At 45.4% G+C, this 12203-nt stretch overlaps 1 protein-coding gene across 1 annotated transcript; it reads left to right on the top strand.

Moving 5' to 3' along the window:
* Window positions 1-8970: 8970 nt before the first annotated feature.
* Window positions 8971-11272, top strand: LOC132436453 (hydroxycarboxylic acid receptor 2). Its single transcript, XM_060029347.1, is given in 2 exon segments — window positions 8971-10322; window positions 10324-11272. Coding segments are annotated over 2 exon segments (1086 nt in total). The 5' UTR covers window positions 8971-9296; the 3' UTR covers window positions 10384-11272.
* The last annotated feature ends 931 nt before the right edge of the window (window positions 11273-12203 follow it).

A 12203-nucleotide genomic window follows, 5' to 3' on the forward strand; every position in this document is an offset into this window, starting at 1 on the left:
CATCAGCAAGCTAAATGACACAGCAACAGGTGCCACGACAGTTCCAAGACCTACCAGAAGAATCAAAAAGCGGGCGGTGGCCCAATTCCTGGAAATCCCTGCCCCTTCCCAAAATAGCTGGAATACTCCTCCCCTCATTAGCCTATGAAATTACCCACCCCTATAAAAACTGACAACCCCATACCTCGTTGACTTTCTCACCTTCTGAGATGGCTCACACTCTGTCTGCTGAGTGTGTTTCTCTCTAAATAAATCCACTTCCTACCCATCACTTTGTCTCTCACTGAATTCTTTCTGTGATGAGACATCATCAAGAACCTGAACTTCATTAAGTCCTGAAACCAGGTGTGTGATCTCAGTTGGAAGACTGTGGGTTTTGGCCAGGTTTGGATCCCGGCACAGGGGTTCATGTCCCAATCTGAGGTGCACTGTTTCACAACCACAGTCTTGACTCTGGTTTTGCTTCTCTTTTTTAAAATGCATAGAATGTGTTGAAACAAATGTTATCAAGAAGTGTTCGGAATTGTAAGGAACAGTCATATAGCTTTGTTGACAAAGCTTTGTTTAAACTACCTGGAATAGGAAAATGTCATCGATTTAAAAGAAATATTGTGTCCTCTGACTTATAGGGTCTTTCAGGAAAGTCACATAAAAGCGAGAAGGGATAGTAGACCATTATTGTTCAGGAACTGTATGGAAAAAATAAGAGGTACCTTTTATTGGTGCTGACAACATAAACATTTAGGTTCTGGTCTATTCTCAGAATGGGCTTCCTTACCCTTTCCGACAACCGACATGGTTAAGATGGTGTCTGAGGTCACCAGTGTGCAGGGGCTGCTTGGATGGGACTGGAACTCTGGGCACAAGGGGTTGAGCCATTTATTCCCTAGCAAGGTGGGGAAGTGGCCACACTGCAATGCACAGTCTCAGCCTGCTGCCTTCTGGGCCTTTGAATCCACAGAGGTTTCCAATATTACTCAAGCCTCCATCATCCCAGTGAGTGCATAAATGGCTTCAGGATCAGCTAATATTGATAATTTGCAGGGCCCAGTTCAAAGTGAAAATGCAAGGTCCCTCATTCAGAAAGAATTGAGAATTTCAAGATGGCGACAGCAGGGCGTTAAACTAAACACAGGACCCTTTGAACTCATCCATGAAGCTGGGGCCATACATTTTATGTGTAGAGAGGTTGAGCTAGAGCAGAATGAATAGATGGGCTCACATGTGGGCTTAATCTATACTCAGCTTCCAGTGATGATAGAGTTGCAGTGAGAAGGGGGTCAATATTTTCTTTCTTGTAAAGATTCATTCATTCATTCATTCCCTCTTTCAAGGAACATTTATTAGGCACCAGCTCTGTACCGGGCACAGTAAAAACACAAAAAACATAGCCCCTCACCCCATGGGTTCCATTTCAGAAACCAAGGAAAAAGTAAATTTACCATTCAGGGCAACTGCAGTGAAAGTGGTAAACTTAGGGTTTACAGGAGAACCCGGGGCCCTTAATCCTGGCTTTGGGGCTGAGGGAAGGCTTCTCACAGGAAGTGACTTGTGAACTTAGTCCTGGAGGATGGAGAAGAGGCAACCAGATTGAAACCTAACAGGACCCTATAGGGCTCCCAGGTGTGGAGGCCTTTTTGTCCCCCATTTCTTGTAGGCAAGACTCCAGCCTCCATGACCTTCCCTGAGTTCCAAAGGGCAGATTAGAACACTTGCTAATCAAGTGGGGAGCCGCCAGGAAACCACTTGAGGCAAGATTAAAGGGACTAGAAAAACTCATCAAGCTTAGGAGACCAAGGGCTTCCCTGGTGGCGCAGTGGTTAAGAATCCTGCTACCAGTGCAGTGGACATGGGTTAGAGCCCTGGTCTGGGAAGATCCCACATGCCACGGAGCAGCTAAGCCCGTGCACCACCACTACTGAGCCTGTGCTCTAGAACCTGCGAGCCACAACTGTTGAGCCTGAGTGCCACAACTACTGAAGCCCGCGCACGTAGAGCCCGTGCTCTGCAACAAGAGAAGCCACCCAATGAGAAGCCAGCGAACCGCAACTAAGAGTAGCCCCCGCTTGCCGCAACTAGAGAAAAGCCTGTGCACAGCAACAAAGACCCAAGACAGCCAAAAATAAAAATAAAAATAAATAAAAAGATTAGGAGACCACCTGACATCCTGCACACACCCTAATCTTGTCAGCAATCCCACCCTTTTGAAACTTTGCAGAATAAAGCAGAATGCAAGACCGTTACTGTCTTGATCCTTATCACATACCCCTGACCATAAGCCCCGACTATAAGACCCCTCCCTATTCCCCAGGGAGGGGGGCACAGTTCTTGAGGCGCTAGCCTACTGTGTTCCCTCTTTGCCTGGCAAAGAAATAAAGCCACTCTTTCTTTCTCCTCCATAACTCTGTCTCTGTATTTCTGTTCGGCATCGGTGCCGAGAGTGCAAGAGAGTCAGATGCAGAGAGTCAGGTGCAGAGAGTCAAGATTTTGGCATCAAGATGACTCAGTGGGGAAAGGTGTTCCAGTTAGAGAGGAGAGAGAATGAGAACACAGATTGTTTGGGAACTGCAGGAAGATCAATGGGACAGGAACGAAAAGTCCAGGCTGGGCTACAACAACCTGGTAAGAGGTGAAGCCCTGAGATCCACCCAGGTGAGAAGGGTCTGCTCACAATCTTTCTTGATAGAAGATTTGTGAATAGCCTTGCAGACCCCTTTCTTTTTAAACAGGAATTACATTTATTTAATCACAGAGGCATACATGTTTTTGTTCAAAACTCAAGGAACACACAAGTATGTAAAGTAAGCAGTAAGTCTTCCTTTCATTCCTCCATCTCATTTTCTAGAGGTGATGACTTTTTTTTTTTTTTTTTTGGCCATGCCCATGTGGCACGCAGGGAGGGATCTTTGTTCCCAGACCAGGGATTGAACCCCTGCCCCCTGCAGTGGAAGTGCGGAGTCTTAACCACTGGACCACCAGGGAAGTCCCGAGGTGATAACTTTTAACATTTGGGCTATATACACTCTTGCACAAAACTAATGAATCTTTAGTTTTGCTAAAGCAACATAGATAGATAGATAGATAGATAATTTTGCAAGGTACTCTTATCAGGAATATCTTCCTATATCAGAACAGAGATTAAGCTCCTTGTTTTTAATTATATTTCATTGTATAAATGGACCACATGTAGTTTATTTAACCAATGGCCTTTTAACAGACATTTAAAGTTATTTCCAATTTTCCTCTATTGCTGCCATCCTATGGTGAACATCCTATTCTGAATGATATATCTTTGGGTAAATGTGCCAGAGGTTTCAGAAGATAGATTCTTAGACATGGAATTGTTGAGTCAAAGGACAGGCATATTGAGTGAGGTAGTGTGCACAGCGGCTGAGAGAATAGCCCCTGGAGCCACACTGTGTGGGTTCAAATCCTATCTCCTTTCCTTACTAGCTGTGTGACCTCGCGCAAGTTACTTAACCTCTCACTGCTTTGTTTTTCTTGTCTGTAAAAGAATAATACCTATCCCTTAAGGATGTTCTAAGCACTAAACAAGTTTAGCTTATAAAGCACCTACACTAGTGCCCAAATGGAGTAGCTCTATTTCTATTAACCCTTATTATTATCTTGTATTAGTTCTTATTATATTAGCTTTTATTATAACCTTGATCGATACCACCAAATCACCCAACAAAAAGGCTGAACCAACTTAGACTCCCACCGACAGTGTATGAGAAATACTTCTTCCGTGCCCTTGCCAGCAGGCCCTTGTTCGGTTGCTTTGTTTAATAAGCATTTTTCTCCTTTTTCAAAAACGAAACAAAAACAAAAACCTTTACTCCTTTAAAGTGGTGAAGTCCAATTTATCGGCTTTTTCGCTTGTGTGTTTGGGGTTGTACCTAGGAAGCCTTTGCCTGAGCCAAGGTCATGAAGACTTACTCTCAGGTTTTCTTCTAAGAATTTTATGTCTGACATTTAGGTCTGTAATCCATTCTGAGTTCATTTTTGTGTACGGTTCAAGGAAAGGATCCCACTTCATTCTTATGCCTATTCAGTCATCTAGCAGCGTTTATTGAAAAGATGATTCTTTCTCCCATGGATCTGTTTTGGCACCCTTGTTATAAAATCAGCTGACCATAAACGCAAGAGTTTGTTTCTGGACTCTCAGTCCTGCTCTACTGATCTATATATCTATCCTTACGCCAGAACCACACTGTCTTGATTACTGTAGTTTTTTTTTTTTTAATTTATTTATTATTTATTTATTTTTGGTTGCATTGGGTCTTTGTTGCTGTGCACAGGCTTTCTCTACTTGTGACTAGCGGGGGCTACTCTTCGTTGCGGTGCGTGGGCTTCTCATGGCGGTGGCTTCTCTTGTTGTGGAGCATGGGTTCTAGGAGCCCGGGCTTCAGTAGTTGTAGCACATGGGCTCAGTAGTTGTGGTGCGCGGGCTCAGTAGTTGTGTCACACGGTCTCTGGAGCGCAGGCTCAGTAGTTGTGGCGCACGGGCTTAGCTGCTCCACGGCATGTGGGATCTTCCCGGACCAGGGCTCGAACCCATATCCCCTGCATTGGCAGGCCGGTTCTTCACCACTGTGCCACCAGGGAAGCCCCTTGATTACTGTAGTTTTGCAGTAAGTTTTTAAATTGCGAAATGTGAATTCTCCAACTTTGTTCTTCTTTTTCAAGATTATTTTGTTATTCTGGTTTTGCCCTTAGGTTTTTTGCAATAAATTTAACACCACGTTTCAAAACCCTGAAATACCTTTCTCCTTTCTTTTAATGTCTTTGTTAGTCAGTATCACCAGCTTCCTCTGCCCCCTTACTTCCCAATTTCTCCTACTTCTTCTTCTTCACTAGTGGTCCAAAGGTCTCTCATTTCCCAAATGTCCCAACTCAATGTCATTTACTACCTGCAGAGGCAAGTCTCCCCAAATACCACCAATGAACTGTGCCTCCTGAACCCACACCCTTATGTGGCCCTCCCCGTGGAAGATGGGCTGGCGTGGTGACTTTCTTAGCCAGTAGAATGTGGTGGAGGTGATGTTCTGGGATTTCCAAGCCTAGGCGTTCAGAAGGTCTGCCTGTGTGCTTTCGGAAGTGTTGAGTAGCCTTGTAAGAAGTTCAGCGCGCTCAGTGGAAAGAATATGTGAAGAGGCTGTGTGCAGATGGCATACAGAGAGACACAGACCATATGAAGAGGGAGCGAAGTCCAGGCATCCCACACGGCCTGCGTGAGCCTACCTGCCATCTAAGAGACCCCAAAGAAGGACCAGCCAGCTGAGCCCAGTCAACCCACAGAACCATGAGACATAATGCAATGGTGATTGTTTTAAGCCACTAAATCTTGTGGTGGTTTGTGACACAGCACTAGATAACTAAAACAGAGACCCCAGCTACGTTCAAAGACAAACAGTGAGAGTGCCAAATTCTAACCACTAGACCACCAGGGATGGATGGATAAACAAGGTCCTACTGTATAACACAGGGAACTATATTCAATATCCTGTGATAAACCATAATGGAAAAGAACGTGAAAAAGAATATATATATGTGTATAACTGAGTCATTTTGCTATACAGCAGAAACTAAACACAACATTGTAAATCAACTATACTTCAATTAAAAAAAAAAGTCTCTGGGGTTTCTGATCTGTAAAATGGAGATGGTGATCATAATAGGACATCTCACAGGGTTTTTGAGAGGATTAAATGAGATCACGTAGGCACATCTCTTAGCCTCATGCCTGGCACAAAGCAAGCATTTGATAAAGGACAGCTATTGTTATTAGTATTTTTTTAAAATAAATTTATTTTATTTCTTTATTTTTGGCTGAGTTGGGTCTTTGTTGCTGCGCGCGGGCTTTCTCTAGTTGCGGTGAGCGTGGGCTACTCTTCGTTGCGGTGCCTGGGCTTCTCATTGCGGTAGCCTCTCTTGTTGTGGAGCATGGGCTCTAGGCACGTGGGCTTCAGTAGTTGCGGCACACAGGCTCAGTAGTTGTGGCTCATGGACTCTAGAGTGCAGGCTCCATAGTTGTGGCGCACGGGCTTAGCCTCTCCGCGGCATGTGGGATCCTCCTGGACCAGGGATTGAACCCATATCCCTGCACTGGCAGGTGGAATCCCAACCACTGCGCCACCAGGGAAGCCCTGCTATTGTTATTTTTAATTTTAAAAAGTAGTTCCGTCCCGTTCAGGGGCACATTCCAGTTGTAATAAGAGAACTAGGCATGGAGATTCGAGTTAATTGTGAAAGTCACAAATGTTAAGCGGAATTTCCCCCAAACTTGGTAGAATCACTGCCTGAGCTGTTGAAATGATTCACTGGAACAAGTTTCTGTACAACTCATGCACTAGTAAGAAAAAAAAAAAAATACATAAAAGGACAGGAGCAAGACAAAACATGCCCACAGCACAATCGGAAGACAGGAAATTCCATAGCAGGGCCAGAATCCAGGGAGGCTGGGATTGACATTCTGTCTGAGTAGCTGTGGACCTGGATTTAGAATCCTAGGGTGTGAGAACTGGAAAGAAGCTGGAAGATGGTCTCATCCCCCACTTTATACATGAGGAAGCTCAGGGGTTAAGAGGTTTCACGGCTAATGATGGAGTGAGAAAAAGGCATCCAGGGCCTCCAATTTCTCTCTTTTTTTCAAACGTAACAGTATCTATTGTTGTTCTTTCCTAATTTTATCCGTGGTATTGGGTTTTTTTTGTTTTCATTTTTTAAGATTTTTTTGATGTGGACCATTTTTAAAGTCTCTATTGAATTTGTTATAACATTGCTTCTGTTTTATGTTTTGGTTTTTTGGCCGCGAGGCACGTGGAACCTTAGCTCCCCGACCAGGGATGGAACCCGCACCCCCTGCATTGGAAGGCGAAGTCTTAACCGCTGGACTGCCAGGGAAGTCCCCTATGACTTTTTATTTCTTTTTAAAAAGCAAATATTGGGCTTCTCTTGTGGTGCAGTGGTTAAGAATCCGCCTGCCAATGCAGGGGACACAGGTTCAAGCCCTGGTCCGGAAAGATCACACATGTCACAGAGCAACGAAACCCGTGGGTCACAACTACTGAGCCTGCGAGCCACAACTATCGAAGCCCATGCGCCTAGAGCCTGTACTCCGCAACAAGAGGCGCCACCGCAATAAGTCCACACACTGCAACGAAGAGTAGCCCTGCTCGCCACAACTAGAGAAAGCCCACGCCCAGCAACGAAGACCCAACGCAGTCAAAAAAAAAAGAAAAAAAGGAAATATTATGAAATTGTAAAACTTAGAAACGGAGGATCCCTTGCAAATTCCAGTTCCCCAAAATAACTATCGTGAATGGTCAGGTTTTCTGACTCTTAGTTAATAAAGGCACTTAGGGTTTACTTTAGGGTTACTTAGGGTTACTTTATGAATGTCATTGACAAGTCCACATGCATTCAAGAAGGGAGCAGGATATTCACAGGCAGCAAGGATGGGAAGCAAATACTAGTCATTTCACTAGAGTCTAACTACAGCCACATAATGTGACCTCAACCCAGTAAGGCCTTCTAGAAGGGGCAATAATATAATAAGAGGCAGTGTAGTGTAATGGTTAGGGACACAGGCCTTGAAGCCAGGGCCAGATTCAAATCTTATTAGCTGTGCAGCCTTGGATAGATGACCAACCTCTCTGAGCTTCCTCATTTTGAAATTGGAATCAGTAACAGTCCCTACCTCATGGACTGCAGTCAGGGGAAAACAGGATAATGTATTTCAGATAATGATGGGACTTCCCTGGTGGTCCAGTGGTTAAGACTCCGCGCTTCACTGCGGGGGGCACAGGTTCAATCCCTGGTGGGGGAACTAAGATCCTGCATGCCAAGCAGCACGACCAAATAAATAAAGAAATAAAAATAAAGCGCTGAGTGTGGCGTCTGGCACAAAGGAAGCTCCCCCTACCGGGGGTGCCAACACCATCTCCATCATCGTCAAGTGCCACTGCCTCCTGTGTGAGTCTAACATTAGATCATCCTGACTGCCGTTTCCTGGGAGGAGTCTACAAATCCCTATCGTGGAACCTGGGTGTGAAACTAAAGAAGCAGATGTCCTACTTCTCACTCAAAGTAGAAGCAACACAACTCAGAACCTCTTGCACGGCAAGAATTCATCAGACCAAAATACTACAGGGTGGAAATGTTCTGTAGTGTTACACCCAATTATATCGAAAAGCAAAGAAATGATGTGTGCAACGATGACCTGCTGCAAGGCAGAGGTCAAAGTCTTTTTACATTCTCTAAGTTTAATTTTCCAAAAATGGGGGCTTTTAAAATATTACGTGCATCGTGGGGGAGGTTGTGTGCGTGTGGGGACAGCTGGCATACCGCTGGTATATATACGCTCTGTACTTTCCACTCAGTTTTGCTGGGAACCTAAAACTGCTCTAAAAAATAAAGCTTATTAATTTTAGTAAGTCACGTGCTCAACAATAAATTACTTACTTGAGCAAGAAGCCATCTCAAAATCTAACACAAACAAAGAAAAAAAACTAACTTATTGTAACACACCACTGGCAACCCAACTGGGTTCAAGTTTTCAAGCATCTGATGAAATGGCATGCTGCTCTCAGATAGCTTTGTTTTCCCCTTAGCTGGGGATTAATTGCAGGGTTCTGGTGTAGAAAAGCAACCCATGTTTTACAAAGAAGATGGCATGGAAACATCAAATGCAACACATCTGTCCTCATAAAATACTATACAATTACTGTCCTCTCGACCTTTCCAAAAAAAAAAAAAAAACCATACACATGCTACTGTTTCCTAAAACATAAGCCTGTTAATATTCCATGCAATTCTTCATGTTTCTGTTGAGAAACATGAAGTAAATTATTATTGCTGTTGTTGTTTTGTTTATTATGCAAGGCAACCACATGACAGTGAATTAATTCTCCCATGTTAAGTATTCAATATACAGGCACACCGCCTTCCACATTTCAGTCTGCTTGAATTAGGTCACGTCATAATTCACAGTGACAGTCTGCTTGCCCAAACGTATTCTTTACATTTAGAAAATTCTGTGGGTTCTTATATGCCCGGGGATTTTTTTTTTGTTATTTGTTTATGCAAACAGCAGGTTTCATAAGAGACTCGCTGGCTTTTTTTTTTTTTTAAAGGGATTTCATAGTTTCCTGGTAACCATTCAGTCATCTATTTCAACACCCTGACATGACATAAAGGCGAGTGCTGAACCACAGGTTCGCCACTCAGACCCACACCTCGTTCCCTGAGCGTTCGCTAGGTGAGGCGCTCCCTAAGACCAACGCGATTCACTCATGAACCTGTCCCACCCGCATTTTCTGGAAATAGGCAAGAAGAACTGCTGTGTGTTCCGGGATGATTTCATTGCCAAGGTGCTGCCGCCGGTGGTGGGGCTGGAGTTTGTGTTCGGGCTCCTGGGCAATGGCCTTGCCCTGTGGATCTTCTGCTTCCACCTCAAGTCCTGGAAAGCCAGCCGGGTGTTTCTGTTCAACTTGGCTGTGGCTGACTTCCTCCTGATCATCTGCCTGCCTTTCCTGACGGACAACTATGTGAGGAAGTGGGACTGGAGGTTTGGGGAAGTCCCCTGCCGGCTGATGCTCTTCATGTTGGCCATGAACCGCCAGGGCAGCATCATCTTCCTCACGGTGGTGGCCGTGGACAGGTACTTCCGAGTGGTCCATCCCCATCACGCTCTGAACAAGATCTCCAATCGGACGGCGGCGCTCATCTCCTGCCTCTTGTGGGGCATCACTATCGGCCTGACGATGCACCTCCTGTACAAAAAGATGCTGATCAGGAGTCACAATTCGAATTTGTGCAGCAGCTTCAACATCTGCGATACTTTCCGCTGGCACGACGCCATGTTCCTCCTGGAGTTCTTCCTGCCCCTGGGCATCATCCTGTTCTGCTCGGCCAGAATCATCTGGAGCCTGAGGCAGCGACAGATGAACAAGCATGTCAAGATCAAGAGGGCCATCAACTTCATCATGGTGGTGGCCGTCGTCTTCACCATCTGCTTCCTGCCCAGTGTGGCCGCGCGCATACGCATTTTCTGGCTCCTGCGCACCGCTGGTACGCGGAACTGTGACACCTATCGCTCAGTTGACCTGGCGTTTTACATCACCCTCAGCTTCACCTACATGAACAGCATGCTGGACCCTTTGGTGTATTACTTCTCCAGCCCATCTTTCCCCAACTTCTTCTCCACCTTGGTCAACCGCTGCCTATGGAGGAAGGTGCCGGATGAGACCGAGAATAACCGCAGCACAAGTGTCGAGCTCACGGGGGATCTGAGTACTACCAAGAATGTTCCCGACACTTTTAATGGCCAATCCCAGTGAGCCTCAGAGCCGCTCTTATCTGACGCTGGCCTCTCCTTAAAATAACCAAGCCAAGAAGGGAGAGGATCATCAAGGACCAAGATCTCTGGAGAAGCAGCTGGGCTGGTACACAGAGTAACATCACGAGCCTTGGCCTGTGGTTTCCCAGAACTTCCAGATCCAGAGAATCAGATTTAGAGAATCGGTCTGGCAGCATAGGCTGCTTGGTTGCAGCATGTCTCCACCGGGATCTCGGGGGAATGGAGGAAGAAGCTTCTAGGCGTCTGAAACTTCTGTTCAATCTCGGACACTCGCAGAACTGAAGATGGCAAAACTGTCCACATTTCTGCTGCTGGAGAGTTGGAGCCACAGAGACACCCACTGGCACCTGTGACTCACCAGCCTCTTTCCTTCACCTGCCTGAGACTTTGATGGTTCTCGGCTCCTGGGGCAACGCCTAGCCTGTTTGTGGGCTCCCACTGGGATAAGGAAAGCTAAGTGATTGGAGGGGAATTATTGCTCCTGGAGGGAGCCCAGGCATCATGAAACAAGCCAGGAGGTCACCTGGGTTCCGTGGGACCAATCCATCTTTCAGCTAAGCTTTAGCAGAAATGGACCAGACAGAAACTCATAAGCTCTGGTTAATATCTGAGTTTCCAGTGCTGGTAAAGAGGGGATTTGCCCCAGCAGGGACTGAGCGAAACAGTGTTACTAAGGGAAAGGAAATGGCATTTATGTTACAACCTGCAAGGAATCCATTCCTCTCTTGTTTACACAAATTTGAAGGTTGAACTGTTAAAAAGGCTTCAGGGAGAGAGCTGCTTGCCACCTCTGTTTGCTTTTATCACTAAAAGGGAAATGCTGCCCAATGGTTAGAGGGGGGAAAGCTTCCTCCTGGTTCATTTGCTTGTGTTTCTATAAGAAATCTACCACTTCAATAAATTTTGCTATGAGACACACAATCTGGTGTTGCATGTGTCTGGGTGATGGTTCACAGACATGGACTTCTTACTTATGCGGAGAATTTTATGTGTTGTTAACCCATAAAATTTTCAACCAGGTTGCCCTGGTAGAAAAATACCACATACTGTAAAGTAAGAAAAGGACGTGACTCTAACCTGCAACATGAGATAGTTAAGTAAAACTTACATATGCATTCGAACAAAGATGGGAGAGAGCTGGGAGAAGTAAAAGCAATTTAATTCAGAAGGGTAGTACAGACAGGACTGCAAGGGCACTTTGCTTTATTTAGGGCTTGGTGAATGTTGCTGTGAGTATTTGTGTATTAAAAAAGGCATCCAGCCAGACTGGGGGAGGAGAGAACTTCCTGTGGAATGGTTTCAGTTCCCAGTTCTGGGATGGAAAGGAGACGTACTGGTTTGAGCCTGTGATCGGTCCAGGTTTCTGTTACGCTTTCACTTCCACTCAGTTCTTTAGCAAGATGAGGCTTGCTTTGGCATTGTGGCTCGGATGCCAATAAGAAATGCAGATACTCAGCCTCCCAGCCATGGCTGAATGGCAGTAAAGGAAGAACGATGAACCTTCTTGAGGTTCTGAAGTGTTTTTTGATCAGTGTGCTTGTCTGTTTTTTCAATTAACTCCTAGAGACAGAAAGTTAAAAGCAGAGATCACCTTCTTAAAGAGGAACAGATGAGCAGAGCTGAGCTCAGAGGAAAGCAGGGATTCCCCTAGCCCCAGATGCATGAGTCAGCAGGGAACCCAGTTGTGAAACTCCAACCTGTTCAGAACTAACAACCCATATCTGTCCTTTCGTTCATTCATCCCATCAGCTTTTATGTATTAAGCACCAGCTGTGTGCTGTTGTGTTCTGAGTGGTTGATGGAAATAGAGCAAGGAACAAGGTCCCCAGGACCCTCTTCT

Source organism: Delphinus delphis, chromosome 13 (genome assembly GCF_949987515.2).
Source record: "Delphinus delphis chromosome 13, mDelDel1.2, whole genome shotgun sequence".
Taxonomy (NCBI): domain Eukaryota; kingdom Metazoa; phylum Chordata; class Mammalia; order Artiodactyla; family Delphinidae; genus Delphinus; species Delphinus delphis.